Below are 21,608 nucleotides of genomic sequence, written 5' to 3'. Positions count from 1 at the left end.
CAGTATAGTGTCTTCTCTCTCTACATTTGTTTCTGTTTAAACATTTTCTTACTCTGGTAGTGTGAGAATACATGGTTGTCATGAAAAAGAAAATAGGACTTTGTCATCTATTTGTTTATTTTTAAACAGAATCTTGCTTTTTGGCTCAGACTGACCTTAAACTTCCCAGCATTTTTGCGTGTTTACCTCTAATGCTTAGATCTCTGATCCACTTTAAGCTGATGCTTATATGATTTGGCTCTCTGTGTGTCTATTGTTTGTTCAGAAGAGATGTTTTCCCCTCTACTAAAAACCTGCTGGCTGGAGATACATAGGTGCTTTGTTCTGTTTTTCTGCTATGTGTATCTGGTTTTGTTATTTGCTTTTGTTTTAGACAAGGTCTCACTATGTAGACAAGGCTGACCCTGAACTCACAGAAATCTACCTACCTCTTTCCCAAGTGATGGAATTAAAGGTGTGGCCAATATGTCTGGCTTCTGGGCCTGTTTTATGCCTGCACTGGATGATCTTGAGTTTGCTTTGCAGTAAGCCCAGGAGACAAGACTTCCAACTTTACTCCTCTTTGTCAAGGTTGCTTTGGCCACTGACTCCCTTGCAGCTACATCTAAACTTGAAGACCAGCCTGTTGTTTCTGATGAGGCCAGCTGGGGTTCTGATTGGAACCGTGCTGGTTCTGTAGACCAATTTGTGGAGTGTTGATGTGGAAGTACTGGGCCAAAATCACCTCTCCATTAATTTATTTTTCATTGGTTCTTTTGTTTGTTTTGTTATTTTGAGATAATGTCTCATGTAGCCCAGGCTGGCACTAACTAGTTATGTGTCTTAAAGAATGCTTTTGACTTCCCAATCCATCTGCTTCTACCTCCAGAGTGATATGATTACAGGTGTCTATCCCCATCCCTCGTTTAAGCTTGTGTATACTGGCCCTGTAACACTCTACAACTACAGCCCTAGCCCATGTTTATTTCAACTATGGTTCATAGTTTTTAGAATATACTATTTATACTTGTGTTAAACATATTCTTAATTTTTCTTTTTGATGTTATGGCCTAGATTTCTTTTCACTTTAAGTTAAATATGATTTACCAGGTAGCTTAAAAAAAAGTAATTTTTGTTATGTGTATATGGACATGTCTGTGTTATTGTGCAAATGAGACAGTTCCCTTTGGAGGCCAGAAGAGGGCATCAGGTCTCCCAAAGCTGGAGTTAGAGGAGGTTGGGAACCCTCAGTTGTGGGTGCTAGAAACCAAACTTGGTCCTCTGCAAGAGTATATATAATTCCAGCACTTAACAGTTATTTTGATGCTCAGCTTTTAGCAGTACCTCAGTCCCTAAATACTAACTGAGTACCCCATATACCTTGGGTCTCTTTCTGGTGTGGAAAGATTCCAGGATGAACAAGGACACTTCCGTGTGGGTTCCTTGCTGCAGGGATCCCTCCTTTGGTTGCCAGCTTGAGCTGACCCACCTGGCCCCATGTTCTTGCTTTGTTCAGGGATTCTTGGAGGAGACCAGCCTTTTTTATGGGCACTACACCATTGATGGTGTAAAGTTCCAGAGCTTCACGTATGACCTACCCCTGGCTTACTTGATAAGCACGATTGCCTACCTGGCCCTGAGCCTCCTTTGGATCGTGAAAAGGTAAGTGTACCTTTGGTTCTATTTGTGTAGTGATGTTTTTGCTGACGTGACCAGATTCCTACCACAGGGAGTTCAAGGGAGGAAAGATGTAAATGTTTGTAGTAAATTAATATGGAGGCTGTTTTTCTTTAATCTAGCTAGTTTCCCAATAACAACACAGAGAGACCAAGATTTATTTTCAAGCTTCACCTCAATACCTGAGTAGTCAATTGATCCATCTTTATCCCTTAAAGTATTTGTCTCCCAGCCAGAATCCCTATACTGTGTGCTTGTAGGGCCTTCCATTGCTCCCTCTGAGTTCTCACGGATTCCTTTGGTCCCTCCCCGTGGCTCAATCTCAGTCTTCCTCCTCCTCCTTCTCCTCTTCTTCCTTCTCCTCCTTCCTCTCTCTCTGTCTCTCCCCCTCCCCCTTCCCCTGGCTGGCAGAAGCTCCGCCCTATTCTCTCTCTCTCTCTCTCTCTCTCTCTCTCTCTCTCTCTCTCTCTCTCTCTCTCTCTCTCTCTTTTTGCACAGCTATTGGCTGGTCAGCTTTTATTGACAAGGTAGAGAATAAACAGTAAGCATTGTTTACACATACCTGAGACCGGAGATTTTTGACACAAGCATTACAAGATATCGGGGCAGAGAAATCAGCATTTGAATAAACACAAGGATAATCTTTTCACAGTGCACAAAAACATTATGCATACAGGAAGATTTATTTGGGCCTTATGGTTGCAGGGAATTTCAGTTCCTCACAGTGAGGAAAATGTGACTATAAGAGCATGAAACAGAAGCTTGTCCGTATGGTGATGGGTCAGAAAGCAGAGAACACTCTGCAGCCAGGGGGCCCTGGGACCTACCTCTGCAAGCGCGTCCCTCATCCTAAAGGTTTCATAACCTCTCACCCACATGAGCCTCTGGGAGCATCTCAGATTGATGGAACTCTTTATGGCTCTACTCTCTGACTGTTCTATGGGTTCTGGAAGTCAGGGCCTGAAAGTTGAGTAGAGCCCACGGCCAGGCTTTGGGAAAGGGATTGAGTGTGCTGTAGCCAAGACTTGGAGGAAGTAGAAGTCAGGAGCTGGCATCTGGAGCAGCAGCCTGCAGTTCAGTGTGCTAAGTGCCTCTTCCAGATCCCTCTTCCTGACCAGCTTTGTCCTGGCTGGGGAATGTTATATTAACTAGGTCTCTATTGGCTTGCAAATGGCAGAAAACCAAGTCTGGTTAATTGGACCATTGGGGAATTGAGTGCACAGAGAGCCCAGGAAAGGGAGAGACTGCTCTGGTGGACACAGCCATAGCTTATAGGAACAGTATCAAAAGCAAGGGCTTCCTCTGCTCTGAGTGTTTGTGTAATGACAGGGACCTTGCTGTCTTGGGAAATAACACACCAGTTTCTGTCAGCCTGTAGCTAAGTCTGTGCTCAGCTCACAGCCACAGAAACCTATGAAGGTGTTTTTTGGCTCTGTCCACTCAGATACCTAATCCTGACCCTTCCATTGTGGTCAGGGCCAGGGGACGGTGGTGTTGAGGCCCTATTGGTGTATGGCCAGCTCTTGGTAAGGGTCATGGCGTTTGGATGTGAAATTCCCTGTAAAGGCTCAGGTGTAGTGGGTTGGTCCCCAGATGGTGGCGCTGTTTAGAGACGAATGTATCAGGAGGTGCTAATCTCATAGATGGCGTTCACAGATAAATTGGCTATTAGAAGCTGGGCCTGGTTGGAGGAAGCAAGTGAAATACTTTGTCTGCATCGCTTCCCTCTTTCTGCTTCCTAGACACCATGCGGTACTTCCCTCTTTCCTCCCCCCATCTCCCTCTCTCCTCCCCCCATCTCCCTCTCTCCTCCCCGCATCTCCCTCTCTCCTCCCCCCATCTCCTTCTCTCCCTACCCCTCTCTCCTCTCTGCTTCTTCTACCATGCCCAATTGTCATAATACCCTCCCATCACTTCAGGCCCAGCAGTGGAACCAGCCAACTATGGATAGAAATTTCTGGAATAGTGAAACAAATAAACCTTTCTTTAAACTGTCTATCTCGGATATTTGCCAAACTTGTGAAAAGTTTGTCCCTTCAGGTCATGGGCCACCAAGGTGTGTCCCTGGTGGCTCCTTGACAGAACAACTCCCAAGACAGCAATCCCTAAGAGGAATTCTAAATACTATTTATAATTGTCTCACTGCCTAATAGCCAGAACACAATAGAAGCTGTATTTGTGAATACCACAAGAGACTACTGAACTAAAACTTTGGACCATACATCATACATGCTAATAGACACCTGTTAGCTATTCAAGAGGCTGAGGCAGGGGAATCACAAGTTTGAGAATCAAATGGGACACTTCAACAAATGTTTCAAAATAAAATGTATAAGGGGAGGGAGCTGGTAGTCTAGCTCAGATATTAATCTGGCCTGGTAGAGACTTTGGGTTCAATTGTCAGCATTGTAGCAAAAAATAAAATACATAAGGTAAAATAAATAAATATAAAGAAATTATTTTTGAAAAAAAAAAAGAAGCTAATGAGTGGGGTGCTGAAGAGATGGCTCAGTGGTAAATGTTCACTGATGCTCTTCTAGAGGACAGCGGTTGGCTTGATTCTCAGCACCCACACGGTGGTTCACAAGCATCTACAACTCCGATTCCAGGTTAACTGATGCCCTCACTTGGCTTCCACAGGCAAACATGTAGGCAAAACATCCATACACATAAAATAAATATATTTTTTTAAAAAGAAGTTATTAAATGGACAAAAGATAATGGTTTTCATCAATGAGATACCTGCTCAGCTGCCATATGGATTCAGAACAAACTTGACTGTGTCACAGTGAGCCAGCAATGGACTTATGTTCAATTTTGTAAATCTTAAATGAGACCAACTCACCAGCCTATACTTTGCTGCTGTTCTCAGAGTGATGCTTTTTTGGGGGTCAGGTCGGTGGAAGGGTTCAAGATCAACCTGATTCGGAGCGAGGAGCACTTTCAGAGTTACTGTAATAAGATCTTTGCTGGCTGGGACTTCTGCATCACCAACCGCAGCATGGCTGAGCTGAAGCACAGCAGCTTGCGGTATGAGCTCCGAGTGAGTGCTGTCGGGTTGCCCTGGGGAGGGACCTCAGTCCTGGGGAGGGATCTCAGCCCTGGGTAGGGACCTCACTGGCCAGGTTGGATCTGGGGAGGCTGTTTGCAGGTTTCATGGGATTGCAGGGCCCAGTCTGTCTCAGCACACTTCCCTGTTGCCGTTTTTTTTTTTTAAGAGCTCTTTATAGCAAACAGCTTATTGGACCAATCACCTTTAACCCAAACATGGGTGCTAGTAACTTGGGACTGGGAAGGGAGGTGGGACACACATGGGGCCAGAGCAGATGATGTCTCACCTTTACCTCTACTATCTTACTGATACCCTTCCTGGTCATAGCTGCCATAAACATTGTTTGTACTAGAAACATGAAGAGAATGCTGTGATAATAATGGATTAGAGAGAAGTTGAAAAATAACAGGGAAACTTCCATGTTAATAGAGAAAGAGAAATGAATAGCCCATCAGAAAAGGGTTGGGGGAGGGAATATAAAGCTTAATGAAGGAAGCTGTGTGGGGTTATATCTATTATTAACATTACACTAAATATGAATGGATTAAATTCTGTTTAATGCAGAGACCTCCAGGGTAGATAAAAACAAACATAGTAGGACACACCCATAATCCTAGCTACTTGAAAGGTCAAGGAAGAAGAGCTAAATAAAATCTGAGGCTGTTCTGGGCAACTCAATAACGCTATCTCAAAAACAAAAACTTTTGTTAAGGATTGGAGATGGAGGTAGATGGTAGAATCCTGGCCTGGCATACACAAGGCACCCTGGGTTCAATCCTCAGAACTTCAGATAGATAAATGAGAAATTAATAAAATTAAAATAATGGTAACCACATATATTCTATGTAAAGAAATACTGCACAGTCTGCATATGCACGCGCACACACACACACACACACACACACACACACACCATTATAAATGCTGATTCAGCTTACACATTTATTACAAAGCTAAATGCAGTCTTGAGTGGGGAATTCTACCTTACCATAACATAAGCCAGTGGTTCTCAACCCCTTCAATTACAGGTCAGCCAGTCACGACCCCTTTAGGGGGTCAAATGACCCTTTCACAGAGGTCCTCTATGACTACCAGAAAACACAGATATTTACAGTGTGATTTCTAACAGTAGCAAAATTACAGTTACAAAGTAGCAACGACAATAATTTATGGTTGGGGGTCATCACAACATGAGGAACTGTATTAAAAGGGTCACAGAATTAGGAAGGTTGAGAATCAATGCTATAAGCCTTAGACATAAAAACTGGCAGGGCTTAGCCTGGGAAGGTATCATCGGCAACATGAATACCCCTCCCAGTGCTCACAAACGAGTTTTCTTTGGTCCTCAGGCAGATCTGGAAGAAGAGAGAATACGACAGAAAATAGCAGAAAGGACCTCAGAGGAGACCATCCGCATTTACTCTTTGAGGCTGTTTTTGAACTGCATTGTGCTTGCTGTGCTAGCGGCATGCTTTTATGCAATCTACCTAGCAACTGCCTTCTCACAGGAACACATGAAAAAAGTGAGTGTCACACGAGTGTACGGTGATCCTTTGCTCTGGTGGGGTTTGTGCACATGGGTGCATGGGCCTAGGGAGGTCCCCCTGAAATTAGAGATTCAGGCGGCTGTGGATGCTCGAAACTGAATCCTGGCACACTGCAAGAGCAGTATACACTCTTAACTCCCGAGGCCTCTCGCCACCCGCAGTGATGTAAAAAACCCATGTTGGAATGAGCATGGTTGTGCTTACCTGTAATTCCAGCACTGAGGAGACATGGACAGCACTTCATAGTAAGTGTTTTTTAGATATATAATAATCTAATTTGGGTGGTGGTGGTTCATGCCTTTAATCCCAGTACTTGGGAGGCAGATCTGTGAGTTTGAGGCCAGCCTGGTCTACAGAGTGAGTTCCAGAAGAGACAGGGCTACACAGAGAAATCCTGTCTCGAAAATCAAAAAGACAGTCTAAATTGGTCTAGTGGCTCTAAATGATTAGGCATTAGATACCCATGTACTGTAGATACCATACAGCATGTGGCCTTGGCATCCATAGACTGTGGCTGTTTTCTGTATGGTGCAAGATGATTCACTGCTGTATCCCTATTCTAGCCAAAGAGAAAGTGGTGGGGCTGGGACAGGCCTGGCTCTTCAAGGATGAGATGTGGAGTTTGATTTTAAACTTCTGCTCTGCAGTGGCTTAAGTGATCTGCTACCGTAGAGAAAGGAGAATTCTGTTACAAATCAGTCATTACAACATCCTTGAAAGTACCTTGACTTGGCCACTTACACAGCATGTACAGAAATCCCTTCACGAATATGTCCAGTAGCATTTGTTAGACTTCCATCATAGTGCCAGGTCTCTGCGTATGTGCCTGTAAGGGAGGATCGAGCATCCAAAGCTTGTGTTTCCCAGCCACACTGGATGATAAGTAGGCTTTGTCCGCTCAGCCTGCATAGTTGAGTTCTCTTCAGTTCAAGTCTTCAGCGTCACAGTATATGCTGACCGATGCATTGTGTTATCTTTCCAGGAAATTGACAAGATGGTTTTTGGGGAGAACCTGTTGATATTGTACCTCCCGTCCATTGTGATTACCCTGGCCAATTTCATTACCCCAATCATCTTTGCCAAGATCATCCACTACGAGGATTACTCACCAGGCTTTGAGATCCGCCTGACGATTCTTAGGTAATGCCTGACTGCGTGCGTGCCAGGTAGATCATTGCTAACTCATGGCAGACATGGCTAATAGATTGCATCGTATTTGCCTGCTGTCCTGACAATCATCCTTCCTTTGATGAGCTCGTGAATAAATTAATGTTTGGATAGCAGTGAAGGCCCTCAGTCTTCAGCGTCTCCTGTCAGTCTTGTACCTTTGATTCTGGATTAACTGCACACATAGGATGAGGCCTTAGAAGGACATTCTGATCTAAAGATGGCAGAATTAACAGTATTAGGCAGAGTTGAGAAAGTTTACACCAGTGAATAAAAATGACTGAGTGAGTACTTAGGCTTGACTAAGATAACTTTTTTTTCCTACTTCTCAAATATGTGAAATTGAGTTTTATCCCCCACCTTTTGAGACTGTCTTAGTTGGGGTTTCTGTTGCTGCAATGAAATGCCAACTTGGAGAGAAAAAGGCCTGCACTTAGATGATGGATTACACGGCCTCATCCCTGGTCACCAGTGAAGGAAGTCAGGGCAGGAACCAAACAGAACAGGAACCTAGAGGCAGGAGCTGGTACATGGGCCATGGAGGGATGCTGCTTACTGGCTTGTACCCCATGGCTTGCTCAGCCTGATTTCTCTAGAACACAGAACTGCCAGCCCAGGGGTGGCCCCACCCACAATGGGCTGGGCCTTCTCCATCAATCACTTAGTAAGGAAATGCTAATGAGTGATGGTGGCTGAGCCTTTAATCTCAGCACTCAGGAGGCAGAGGCCAGCAGATCTCTGAGTTCAAGGCCAGCCAGGGCTACAGAGAAACCTTGCTTGGAAACTTACCACTACCACCCCAACCAAAAAAAGAAAAGAAAAGAAGAGAAAAGAAAATCAATAAATAAAAGTAAGAGAGAAGAAAGAAAATGCCTTACATCCCAGTCTTATGGAGGCATTTTCTTAATTGAGGCTTCCATGTCTTAGATGACTTTAGCTTGTGTCAATATGACATAAAACAGGCTGAGACAGAGACAAGGCTAAGGAATTTATCTTTTATTCTCGATAGCTTTATCTGTGGCTGAGTGAACTGTGGCTGTATAATAGAATGGCTGTCAGCAATCTTTACTGTGACCTTACTGGCCCCAACTCTGGATCCTCCTCCAGCCACCTCTGCCTCAGCTACCTAAGAGCTAAGATTTGCAGGCCTGAGTCACCACTCCAGACTGTTTATATCTTTTTTAAAGTAAGCAAACACACAATAAAACCTTTGTATTTTGTATTTCCACATACGGGGAGAGAGACACAGAGACACATACACAGAGTGAGTGTGAGAGAGAGAGTTTTATTTGGACAAAATAATAAGCTCATTGTGATGTTTTCACACATGTATAATGCCCTTCAATCATATCGACTTCCTTGTGTCTCCCTCCCTCACTGTAGGTTCCCTCCCTGTCACTGTAGGACCGCTCAAGCCCTTCCACACAACAGTCTTGTTTAACAAATCTTTATCACACGATCCAAAGTAGAACCAGTCTCTATGATGGAGGGGCCGGGGGCCGGGGTTCAATTTAGAATCCACATAGGACCACGTGCTGAGCTTAATTACTGGATCAGCTCCTCTCTCTCTCCTCCGCCCCCCACCCCAGTTCTCTCACCTACCCCTACCCCTACCCCTGCCCCTTCCTCTCTCTCTCTCTCTCTCTCTCTCTCTCTCTCTCTCTCTCTCTCTCTCTCTCTCTCTCTCTCTGAAATAGGGTCTCCCTTTGTGGCTCAGGCTGAATCCTGTGCACCACTGTGCCTTGATTTTATTTTCTGCCTTAGAACTTTGTAGGGGCTACAGAGATGGCTCAGCAGTTAGGAGCTCTTGCAGAGGACCTCAGTTCAGGTTCTAGCACTGACACCAGGTAGTTTATAGCAGTAATCTCAGTTCTAAGGGATTTGATGTCCCCTTCTGACTCCATGAGCACCTACATCCATGTCTACATATCCACACAAACAACACATATAAATACACATAAATAATAAAACATTATTATTTTTAAAACTTATTGTAATGTATAGAACATGAAGTTACCACTTGACCCTTTTATCCGTTTATAGTGTACAATTCATTGGCCTTAAGCCAGTTCCCCACCACCCACTTCCAGAGCTTTCCCTTTTCATCCCCAGCAGAATCTCTACCTAGGTTGAGGTTTGCATGCAAGGAAGTTGCCTGTGTCTCTCCTCAGTGTCAGGTCCAGAGGGAGGCCAGCTCTGATGCCTCTTTCCCCCTCCCCTCTTCCCTGCAGGTGTGTCTTTATGCGGCTGGCCACCATCTGTGTGCTGGTGTTCACGCTAGGCTCCAAGATCACATCCTGTGGTGACAGCACGTGTGAACTCTGCGGCTATAACCAGAAACTCTACCCGGTGAGCCATGGCCTGGGCTGCCAGCTGCGAGGCAGATCTGGCTCCACTCCCGGCATAGTCAAGGACTTGGATACTGAATTCTGTGCAGGAGCTTCAGGAAGAGGGATGTGGGGACAGTTGAGGATACAGAAGGCTGGCTTCTTATGCTGGGAGTCGGTCTCTTAATATGTCTCATGTCTTGGTTTCAGTGCTGGGAGACTCAGGTGGGACAGGAAATGTACAAGCTGATGATCTTCGACTTCATCATCATCCTGGCTGTGACACTGTTTGTGGATTTCCCTAGGAAGTAAGTGTGGGGGTCCCTGCCAGCCCCCACTCTACATCCTACTCCTGGGGTCCCTGCCAGCCCCCATTCTATGACCCACTCATGTTCTCCACAAGTGCTGGGTGACGCCACTCACACCAGGGAACCATTGACATCTGGTGACTCAAATGACTCTAGGCTGTTGACACAGTAGCAGCATCAGCCGCCACATCTTTGGGTGGTACCCTGGGACCCCGGTAGAGATGGTCTTCCCACAAGACCTCCTGAGCTGACTCCCTGCACTTGATGTAGCCCAGCCCCTGCTAGGGCAGACACACTAGGTGCAGCTTCTGGATCGGGGTTCACACCACCTTCCTGCAGGTTATGTGACCATGAACAAGTTGTTTCTCTGAGTAACAAGACAGTGAGTTTCTCATCTGAGACAGGGAAGGATGATAGCAGGGTCACGTCACAGCCTTTCTGTGAGAATAAGCAAGATACCATGGGGAGAACACCCCAGAGCACAGAACTCAACAGAAAGTGACCACCACTATTGTGACCCTTACTGCTGTTGTCATTGTGTCCTTCCAGGAGTCTTAAATGAAACTCTTTCTTCTCACCACAGTCAAGATACCCAGTCAAGGGTGTGATGATGAAGGCTTGTCGTTCCAGTGTTCAGGAGGCTGAGGCAGGAGAATCCTGAATTCCAGACCAGCCTAGCCATCTTAATTCAGATGTGGACTAGAAGTCCAGAGAACCCTAAAGTTAGATATTAGAAAAAGAAATTTGAGGGCCAGTAAGATGTCTCTAGGTTGCGCACTGGGACCACATGGTGGAAGGAGAGAGTTGACTTCCATAAGTTGTCCTCTGACCTCTACACTGTGCAATTACACATCTGTACATACATACAGAGGTGCAGTGGTGATGCACACCTTTAATCCTCCAGCACTCGGGAGGAAGAAGAGGGCACATCTCTGTAAGTTCAAGGCTAGGCTAGTCTACAGAGTGAGTTCCAGGACAGTCAGAGCTGTTAACACAGAGGAAACCCTATCTCAAAAACAAAACCCCAAATATGCACATACATACATACATACATACATACATACATACATACATACATGGGCCAAGTAAATGACTCAGTACAGTCACTCAGTACTCACTGGCCATACAAACATGAAGACCTGAAATCAGATTGTCAGTATCTAGGTAAAGCCTGGAGTGGCAGCTTGTGCACACCCCAGCATTAGAGAGCTGGAGATGGTGGGGATCCCTGGGGCTCAGTGGCCAGCCACCTCAGCCTTATCAGTAAGCTCCCCGCCCAGTGAGAGATCCTGTTTCAGAAAATCAGGTGGAGCATGGCACAGGGAGACACCTGATGTCAGTCTCTGTCCTCTGCATGCATTCACATCATTCACGCATCTAGTTTGTTTCCAGGCTCCTGGTGACCTACTGTGCCTCCTCAAAGCTGATCCAGTGCTGGGGCCAGCAGGAATTCGCCATCCCCGACAATGTCCTGGGCATCGTGTACGGGCAGACCATCTGCTGGATTGGAGCCTTCTTCTCCCCACTCCTCCCTGCCATTGCCACCTTGAAATTCGTTATCATCTTTTATGTGAAAGAGGTGAGGAAAGGAGACAGGGCTCCCACCCTGCACCGGTCTTTCTATAGCTCCGGTTTTTGCTGTGCTGTGGACAGAAACCCGGCATATCCCCAGCATGCCAGGCCAGGGGTATACCATCTGGAGCTCACATGTTTGAAGGCCATTCTGTACTCCATGAGACACATCATAAGTACATGTACCCCCAGCCCAGGGCTTCCTTTATATGAATATATTCTGGGAAGGGACTTCAAATACATTTTCACCTTTATTTATTTATTTATTTATTTATTTATTTATTTATTTATTTGTTTGTTTGAGAAACAGTCTGTATATCTTTGACTGGTCTCAAATTCCTGATCTCCCTGCCTCCACCTCCCAAGTGCTGAGGTTGCAGGCTGGTTTTGTTTTGCTCTGTTTTAGAACAAATTTCTCAAGCACATTTAAGAATTGCTTTGTTCCTAGGGCTTAAATGTAGTTTTTATAGACGACTGATTGACAGCATGAGTCTGAGCTGTCAATCATACAACAGTGGTGTGTTTCAGTGACATTTAGCCAAGGATTTGTTGATTTCTGTTTTGTAATTTTGGAGTCAACCCATAGCTTTTCAGAGCTCCTTGGCTAGTGGAAGCCCAGTCCCAGCTCATGGTCCCCAGGGATCCAGGTAGAACCGGGTGTTACATGTGTCAAGTAGCCCTGCAGGTGGCTGGCGTGCCTGGACTTACTGGTTTGTTCATGAATATAAAAGCAAGCCATTCTCATTATTATTTTTTAAATGAAGATGAGATCTTTTTAAAGATTTTTCAAAAAACTTTTAATTCTCTTTCTGTGTGTGTATGAGTGTGTATCTGTGTTTGTGTGTATATGTATGTGTGTGTGTGTGTATATATGTGTATGTATGTGTGTTTGTATATGTTTATATGTATGTGCATGTGTATCTGCTGGGGCTTGAACCCAGAACTTTGAGCATGTTAAGAAAGTACCATGCCTACCCCAAGCCTAACATTTACTAATTACCTAGTCCTAGCCATTCAAAAATGGAAATGATAGAATTCACAATGACGGTGACAATAATGGGATAATAATGCTATGAGCCCGTGCCCCTCAGTACCCCCACTTCCTGTGGGTTGTCTCCTGGTACTCTGGTTCTCCCCCGGCTTCCAGCCCTGGAGTAGCCACTCATGTTTTAGGAAGGAGCATGCCAAGGCTCAGGGGTTAACTGGCCCCCAGTCATACAGTGTGGCTGTTTCCCTGAGTGTTGGAGGCAGATGTCGCTCACCACAGCTGAGCATTGGCTCTCACCCTGTGAGAAGGACCTTGCACTGGGCTGGACTTTGTTCTGGGAGCCTTTGGCTTTAGGCCACTGTTCTTCCATCTTCATTTGGAAACATCAAGTAGCCAATGCCATCAGAGGAGGCAGGAATGTGGACACACAGGAAAACACTGGCTGACAAGTGAGTTCCCATGTGTACTGTAGTGAAGGGCAGGTGTGTGTGGCAGTCACTGGCTCCAAGCCCGCCCTGCTGGCTGACTCTCCCCAGAACTAAGCTCACAAGTTGCTCTAGTTTCTATGGAACTGACAAGTTTCATGTCTTCCACAGAAATGCAAGTTTAAAAAACATAGAATGCCTTTCTTCTTTCCCTGCTTTTCTACTTGATATTTCCTTTGAGTCTTTCCCCCTCTGTGTAAATATTTATTTTAAACACATAGGAAAGGTTATATGTGTGTAAAATGTTCAAGCAAAATGTCTCCCTAGTTGGCATAGATCATTGTAGATCCACTTTAAACACCTATGAATAATAAAATAATAAAACTTTAATAAAGTTTATGTTACACAGGATCTTGAAATTTAATAGTTTCCTTCCACCGCATGGGATTTAATGGGCTCTCATTCTTTTAAAGTGCTGCGTGCTGCCTCAAAGATGACTTTAAAGTACTTGATACATTAGATCTTACAGATCTGCTTTGAGGAGTCCCTACTGTTGGTTTTCAACATTCCTTCTGGATTATTCTGTCTGTTCAACAGTTGAGGTGTTGCTGGTTTTTGATTCATTCTCCCAATTATGCCATCAACACGAATTTCCCCCAAATTGGAATCTGAGCTAAGGATTCTTTCTGATCTGTGTGACACTGTACCCCGGCAGGGGTAGACACTCCCCAGTTGCACTGTCGGTGTTGTGAACGTGTTCGCTCTCGGAGGCCCTACTGAGGACTGGTGCTTCTTCCTCTTCTCTTGTGTTCTGTAGTTGAGTCTTCTCTACACCTGCAGACCCTCCCCACGGCAGTTCAGAGCATCCAACTCTAACTTCTTCTTCCTGCTGGTGTTGCTGATTGGGCTGTGCCTAGCGATCATACCTCTGACCATCAGCATGGCTCGGTAAGTATTTCTTCATTTTCTAAAACGGTCCTTGGTTTTGTGACTTGTGTCTCTTTATGTTCAAGAACTTGTAACATTCTTCAGGGCTTTTCTAGAGTGTTCTGCCCTCAGAGATCAATAAGTTCCTGCTGGCTTCTCCATATCTACCTTTTAAATTCCTTTTTAATTTTTAGCTTTCCTTTGTTTTGTTTGATCTTGCTACTTTTTACTCCCAGTGTTGGGGAGCAGGCAGAGAGAGACACAGAGAGAGACAGCTGAGGGGATGGACATGGGCAGATCCCAGGGACTCTCTGGCCAGCCAGACTGCTCTAAAGGGCAAGCCTCAGGTCCAGTGTTCACTGAGAAGCTTTGCTTGACCTCTGGCCTCCAGACAAGCACTCTTGTTCACTCATGTGCACATGCACACACACACACACACACACACAGAGAGAGAGAGAGAGAGAGAGAGAGAGAGAGAGAGAGAGAGAGAGAAGGAGGGAAAAGGGAGGGAGAAAACAGATTGCTCATTCATCTGTGCTAGTTTCGGATTTCTCAGGTCCCCCAGCACAGTCTTCCCTCCCAGGTTTATTTTAAAGTAACAGTCTTTCCCACTCCCCGAATTGTGCTCAGCTGTCATATCTTTTTAGTTGTCTTTGATTCCTGGGGGGAGTCTAGGCCATTTTCTCTGCCTTTCAATTAAGAGACTGGAGGATACCTATATGTCTAATTGTTTATGTTCCACGACATCAAACTTACTTTTCTGTCTTGGGTGTCCTGTAAACTGAAAGTTTAGACCTAGAGACTTGATGCAGTTTCAGGGTCAGCATTTTCAAACATAATATCCCAGAAACTTCTGGACTGGGGAAGTTCCCTGTAGACTATTGTAAATAAATATGCTGGCCATGTGGAGGCAGACCTCTCAGCCTGTGCTGGCCATGCGGAGGCAGACCTCTCAGCCTGGCCTGAGCTTCCTCCCTCTCTGTCCTGGCAGCATCCCTTCCTCAAAAGCCTGCGGCCCATTCACCAACTTCAACACCACCTGGGAGGTGATCCCCCAGACTGTGAGCACCTTCCCCAGCTCGCTGCAGACCCTGATCCATGCCGTTACATCAGAAGCCTTTGCAGTGCCTTTCTTCATGATCATCTGGTGAGTGACAGCCAGACCAGGCCAGTACATACATCTCCTCTCACTTGGGAAATGGAGTTTGTGTGTTAGAATTGTTGGGTCCAGGAATCGCCTCACACCCCACACAGACCCCCATCTCTGTCAGACAGGGATGGTTTATTGAGCATCTGCTCCAGGGCTGATGGACCAGGGCCCAGATTCGAGAACTGAACCATGACCCTGAGTTAAGATCTTACAGGGTTTTTAAGCCCAAAATTCACAAACATCTGTGCCAAGTTATCCACCAATCAGGATTTAGGGATAAGAGATTTCCTTAGGAGCGTGTCTTTGTTGTGCACTGACTCTGCTCCCATTGGTTAGGGTGTTCAACTGTGGCAGGGGACTGCCTTGTCTAATATTTATGTCTTAACTTGTCTACCAGGATAGGACTTGTCTAACAGTCATGTCTTAACTTGCCAACCAGGGTGTCAGTTACCCAGGTACATGTATGTCTCTTTCTGCCAAGTAGGATGTCAGTTTCCAGGGAGATCGTGGGAACTTAAACTCTACTTGGCCACTACTCAAAGTGGAAGTTTTATTCCAAAGAGTTTCTTTTATTGGTGCAGGTGTCTGTCTTCTGTTGGGGTCCATCCCAGGGGCAGTATACAAATGCTTATCCATAGGTGCAGGAAGTGCTGTTGGTTGGTTGGTTCGGCTTCAACCTTATTGTCAGTAACTATATAAACCAGTTCTACTAACTTCTGTCATGATTGGCTCCCAAGGGTACAGAACAGAACAGAATGTGTACTCAATCTTGGCATTGGAAAGTTTCCTTCTAATGGCAGGCTTGCTAGGGAACTGTTGCCTAGGCCTTGACATTTTATCTAGGTCCCAACAGAATGCTTTTGCTACTAGGACAAGATACTCTAGAATCAGTTTATAAGACAGGAAGGCTTATCCTGGATTAGGGTCTCAGAGGCTCCATTCCATGGTCACTTGGCCCTGTTGCCCTTGAGCCTGCATGGTGGGAGCACGTGGTGCAGGGAGCCCTTTCACTGTCCACTGGGAAGCAAAGAGGAATTCCCTTCAATATCCCCTGGCAGGACACAGCCCGTGTGTGACCTGCCTTCCTCTTGCGAGACCCCATCTCCTCACAGCACCACCTGCTGAAAGCCACACTTTCATAAGCACATGGCCTTTAGGAATGCCCCAGAATGTCACGTGCTAGGGGAATGTTGACTAGACTCAGATTACGCATGTGAACGGAGGCCCGTGGTCCTGCTCATAAAAACCAAATAAAGGTGGCCTATTCCTAAGATCACTGGTGGTTTGCCTAAATCTCATACTTTATGGAGAAAAAAAAAAAATGGATCAGTGAACAACAGAGAAACAGCAGAGAGCAGCTTGCATCGAGCCCTGGCTCGGCCATATTTAAGCTACATTTAACTACAACTGACTGTGCCTTCTGCCTTTCACGTCTTAACTTACAAATGCTCTTATCCTATGATATCAATAGTTCAGTAAAAGCATACTATAGGAAGCAGGTTTAAAAAGAAAAAAAAAACCCTCATGAGTAGTGGAATCCTATTCCTTGCTGAGATTAATGAAATGAATCAGGGCTGCTCAGCTGGCTGATGCTCAGCTGGCTGACCTGGGCTTCCCAGGAAGCTGCGTCCCTGCAGCACCGGGGTTAACAGTTTGCTCAGTGCCCCTGGGGTTGAGCATCTGCTCTGCCTCTGCTTTCCTTGGATGCTGTTGTTTGGAGGAACTAAGAGAATCTCTAGATGTCCTGGTGATTTGGTCCTCCTTTTATCAGCCCTGTCTGGGGACATTAGGCAGGAACCGGGGGCAGGGCTCACCCTCTGTCCCACTTAGAACTCTCCGTGAAGGTAATTTGTCCCCATCTGAGACCCAGAGTTGCAGACAAGAAGCTGTTGATGGCTTTTAGTCCTAACCTTGTCGTTGCCGGGTTTTTCCTGTACCCATCTCACAGATGGGGAAACCGAGGCCAGAGCACTTGCCCAGTGATCATTCATAGCCAGTTACTGACACCCTGAGCTGACTTTCCCGACTGTAACTCATCTCACTTTGTCACTCTGCATGTCAGGGGAGCATCAGTAATTTTATAATTAGCTCAGAAAGTTAAAGACTTACAAGTCAGAGCCTCCTGGCTCCAGCTGTTTCTCAGGCTGTCTTCTTCGGAGATATGAGGACTTTGCTTGCTTAGTTATTTTCTCTAGCAAAAGAAAACATAGTTCAGATGGAATGTTCTGGGTTCTGTGTTGGTGTCCTGACTCCCCAGTGAGTGCTGGGTGGTTTTCAGTGGCCTTAGATGATACAGGCTCCCATGTGAGTGAGGCCTCCAGTCATTTTGTTGGCCTTCAATATTCAAACTTCCCTGTGAGTGCTAGGTGATTTTCAGTGGCCTTCTGCTGACACAGGTGACCTGTCTGTCTTGCTTTGCAGCCTCGTCATGTTCTACTTCATTGCGCTGGCTGGAGCACACAAGCAGGTGGTTGTACAGCTTCGAGAACAGCTGTCCCTGGTAAGGAGGCACAGGCCAAAGGGTCAGACATGACTCAGGGTCCTTAAACCAAGACTCAGGACATGGTGGCACGGGCCTGTCACCCTCGCACTCAGAAGGCTGGGGCAGGAAGCTTGCGAATTCCACATGTCTGGTCTACGTAGTGAGTTCTACACCAGCCTTGGCTTGATAGCAAAACCTTGTTTCAAATACAGAAAGGGGAAAAACTATAACAGCTCTCTCTAGTTTCTGTCACTCACTTGGTCCATCCAGCACCACACCAGAGAGACTAAGGACTGAAGAGTTCGAGAAGCTAACTTTGGAAGGGGGAGATAGTTCAGTGTGAAGTGCTGTTGCACAGGTCTGAGGACCTGCGGTCAACCCCAGCATCCATGTAGAAAGCCAGGTGTCACGGCCTGCACTCTGTAGCCCCAGCACTGGGGAAGCAAAATCAGGGTGATCTGTGGGCTGACTCCCAGCAAGTTGCAGGTCTAATTAAGAAACTGTCTCAAAAAACGGTGGACCAGGGAGTGGGAGAGATGGCTCAGTGGTTAAGAATATTTGTTGCTCTTGCAGAGAACCAAGGCTACTGCAGCCAGTGGCTGGGGAAGGCCTGTTGAAGGCAGTGACATTAAAAGTGAGATGTGAATTATGGTAATAGCCAGTTATTTGAGGTCCTGATTAGGAGTGGGAGGGCCCAGTGTGGGAATTAGCCAGGCACTTTGGGGAGACAAGAGATGTGTGTGTGTGTGTGTGTGTGTGTGTGTGTGTGTGTGGCTGTGAAGGATGAGGTTTGAGGCAGAATAATTCTTTTAACACTGCCAGAAGTCATTATATTGCCTGTCAGATCTGATCTTTTTACATTCACTTCCTAAGGGTTGGAATTATGGGCATGGACCACCACACTTAATTTATGCAATGCTGGGGATAGAACCCAGGGCTCTGTGGGGACTATGATTGGGACTTCAGTGAGGGAGACAGGCCAGACTGGAAGTCACTGTGGTAATCTAATGACTGGAATCCCTTACCCCGACTCAGAGCAGAGATTCACTAGATAGAAATGGCTTTGTACAGTCCTAAACATAAGATGCCCTTTGAATCTGTTTGTCTTTTTAGGAGAGTCGTGACAAGCGTTATCTTATCCAGAAACTAACGGAAGCTCAAAGGGAGGTCCGGAGCCAGCCGGCTTCAGCATGAAGATGCTGCCCGAAACTTCTGAACACATAGCTCTGATGACCCTACAGAGTCCACCTGGGGTTTGAGTGGAAATGACTTTTGGTGGCTTAGCCAAGCAGGCTGACCCCCAGCCTGATCCCCAGGGAGTGGTGACTCCCTGTGGACTCCACCAAAACACTAACTTCTCAAGCTGCTCAGCCTCTCACGATCAGAGAGGGGAGACTTTTATTTATTTTTTTTGTTTAGACTTTTGTATATTTTTAAAAAAGGGTTGTGTGTGTGTTGTTTTTTTTAGAGTAAAACTGAGATTTCTCCGAAAGCCTTCCCAGGCCGAGTGAATACCCTCCCAGATGCCACTGGTGACTTCAAATTAAACCTGACTTCCTTTTTCAGATGAGCAGGAATCTTCAGGTGCTAAGGCTTAGAACAGCTGATAGGAATGTGGAGAGGCCGTCCTGGCAGAAAGGCAGAAAGGCAATCCATCCCTGCTGTGCACCCCATCACACTTGAATTCCCACCCATGCCAGTCAGTATCACCCTCTTGAGGAGGGGACTAGGCCAGGTGGCAATTTCAGCTTTTTAGAACTTTTCTCCAGCCTTGTTCACTCCTCCAGGGAAAGTGACCTTAGCCAACCGGTTAGCCATTAGCCTTTAGTCTCCACCTGGCCCCAATTTCTAAGATTTGGTGACAGAATTGAAGAGGGGTTTAACTTTGCAAGGTGCACAGGCAGTTCCTCTGTTTTCCAAGTGTTATTCCTCTTCCGTGCATGGAGCTCTTCATTCCTGAAGGACGCAGAGCATTTCAGAGCTAGCCTGTTCCTAAGAACGCCCCATAATACAAACAGAGGTTGGGTTCTGATTTCTTAAGTACACATTTCAAAGGGCTAGATTTTGTTTGCCTGAGTTTAAAACTTTGCGTGTGTGTTCCTTTGTTTTTATAAAACATTACAAAGACAGAGTCTCTCTTGAGATCTCCAGCATAGTAAAAGCTGTATTTAATTAAATACCTCATCATAAGCCTCCCTTATGGGGCGTCCCTTTTAGTGGTGTCTAATTTGATCTGCTTTCACTTTAAGGTCTTTGTCAGTGTACTGCAGTCCTGTGATGGACAGTGGAGTCTTTACTGATTTCCACTGGCTCCTAACCTTTAAATTTCAATTAATGTTTTAGAAAGCTGCCAAGATGGACTTCCCTGCTCTGATCACTGCCTTGTTCCTCAAAAATGATTGGCTTCTCCTCTGGAAGCAAAGCTAACTCGCTGTAGCTTCCATGTCTGTATGTGTATAAAGGGTGCTTTGTCAGATGTGTGTGTGTGTGTGTGTCCATCTCTTACATGTGTGAATTCGTATAAAGGGCCCTTGGTGAGGTGTGTGTGTGTGTGTGTGCGCGCATATGTACATCTGGAGGCGGAACTCATATCCTCAAGCTCTACACAATCATTTCCTTCATCTTCCATGAGGCTGTTAACCTGGGATATTTTTGTTTCTGTGGGAACGTGTGCTTCGTAACATTTTCTTGTATTTTAAGATCTATGAGTTTTTAAGCCTAACAACAGGAGTTTTGAGTAAACCAAAGTTCACTCCATTCTCATTTTACAAATCCTGGTTGTTGGCATTTTTGCCTAGTGCCTTCATGGAACATTCTTGTCCTCACTGTGGCCCTGAGGATAATCTGCTGTCCTACGTTTGTAGGAATGGTAGATAAAATAAACAACATATTTTCTTTATTATAAAACAGATAACAAAATATGCCAATAAGTATGTTGGTTTTAGTGCTGCTAATGTGTGCACCTCCTACTTGAATATTCTAATAACTTGGAATAACCAGGCAATCAATGTCTGTATAGCTTTAAAGTGCAGCTCTCTAACGGGTGTGTGTTAAACTCCTGATTCAGTGTCTTGAAAGTTTTAGAGTATGGTTGTCCTCGAACCCACAGATGCTCCTCATCACTGGTCAAGTGATGAAGAGAACTGCAATACTCGGTAAAGTTGCTCTTTGTCACTGCAGTTAGAGGAAGTAGCATTTTGACATCGATGGGTGTGTTAGATGAGTCTTGTCTCCTCTTGGCTATTAAGAAGCCAAAGAAAAGCAGGTTTGTGTGTTTTGAACGTCAAAGACAAAGATATCTTAAGCATTTTATATCTTGCTACCATTGAAAGCCACTGTATTTATTTTATTATTCTATAATAAATATTGAAAGTAGCTATATATGTGTTGGGTGTGTGTTGTGAATACATATTTCTGAATTTCTCCTTAATAACATCTTGATGTTCTCTCCAAGTAGCTCCCTTTTGTAATGGCCATCTAGCCTTCCACAGTGGTAACACACATTTCCGGTAACTATGCAGTCACTGGTGGGTACTTGAAGTAGGTATTGTCATTCTTCCCCCATAGGAACAATGGGAAATTGAACTTTAAAAGCCTTTGCAAACATTATCACTTCCCATCTGCTACTATAGGCTCCGGTTCTGTTTTTCTTTCTCCCTTCTCTTTCCCCTTCCTCTCTTTTCTATTCTCTCTCTCTCTCCCGTCTGTCTGTCTGTCTGTCTCTTTCTCTCTGTCTCTCTCTCTTTCTCTCTCTCTTTCTCTTTTTCTTTCTGGCAGAGCAGACCTGCAGGTTCTCACAGCCACTAAATGTTCTCATCTCAGTGAAGAAGGAGAATCCAGTTAGACAGGTCTTTACTTTGCATTAACTGTTAAGTTGGCAAATCAGATCTCAAAGCCAAAACTCTGATGGCAGCTAGCCACTATGCTAAGTATTTTCGAACTGAAGAATTCATTTTTTCCTGGGTGGTACAAGATCTGACCGTGTGAGAACTTCTGAACACATCTTT

At 45.3% G+C, this 21,608-nt stretch overlaps 1 protein-coding gene across 1 annotated transcript in view; it reads left to right on the top strand.

Moving 5' to 3' along the window:
- The window catches only part of Tmc7 (transmembrane channel like 7), a 49,368-nt gene extending 28,415 nt beyond the window's left edge, over positions 1-20,953 (top strand). Inside the window, exons 6-16 of the mRNA XM_021167895.2 lie at positions 1,496-1,641; positions 4,552-4,699; positions 6,058-6,231; positions 7,238-7,395; positions 9,654-9,771; positions 9,960-10,057; positions 11,450-11,636; positions 13,860-13,990; positions 14,961-15,116; positions 17,541-17,619; positions 18,715-20,953. Of these exons, the coding sequence (XP_021023554.1) occupies positions 1,496-1,641; positions 4,552-4,699; positions 6,058-6,231; positions 7,238-7,395; positions 9,654-9,771; positions 9,960-10,057; positions 11,450-11,636; positions 13,860-13,990; positions 14,961-15,116; positions 17,541-17,619; positions 18,715-18,795 (1,476 nt within the window). The 3' untranslated portion in view covers positions 18,796-20,953. The remainder of the gene's footprint in view (positions 1-1,495; positions 1,642-4,551; positions 4,700-6,057; positions 6,232-7,237; positions 7,396-9,653; positions 9,772-9,959; positions 10,058-11,449; positions 11,637-13,859; positions 13,991-14,960; positions 15,117-17,540; positions 17,620-18,714) is intronic.
- Positions 20,954-21,608: the final 655 nt, after the last annotated feature.

The sequence above is a fragment of the Mus caroli genome, chromosome 7 (assembly GCF_900094665.2).
Source record: "Mus caroli chromosome 7, CAROLI_EIJ_v1.1, whole genome shotgun sequence".
Taxonomy (NCBI): Eukaryota; Metazoa; Chordata; class Mammalia; order Rodentia; family Muridae; genus Mus; species Mus caroli.
The sequence above is the reverse complement of the archived record's forward strand: the minus strand, read 5'-3'. Positions and strand labels throughout refer to the sequence as shown.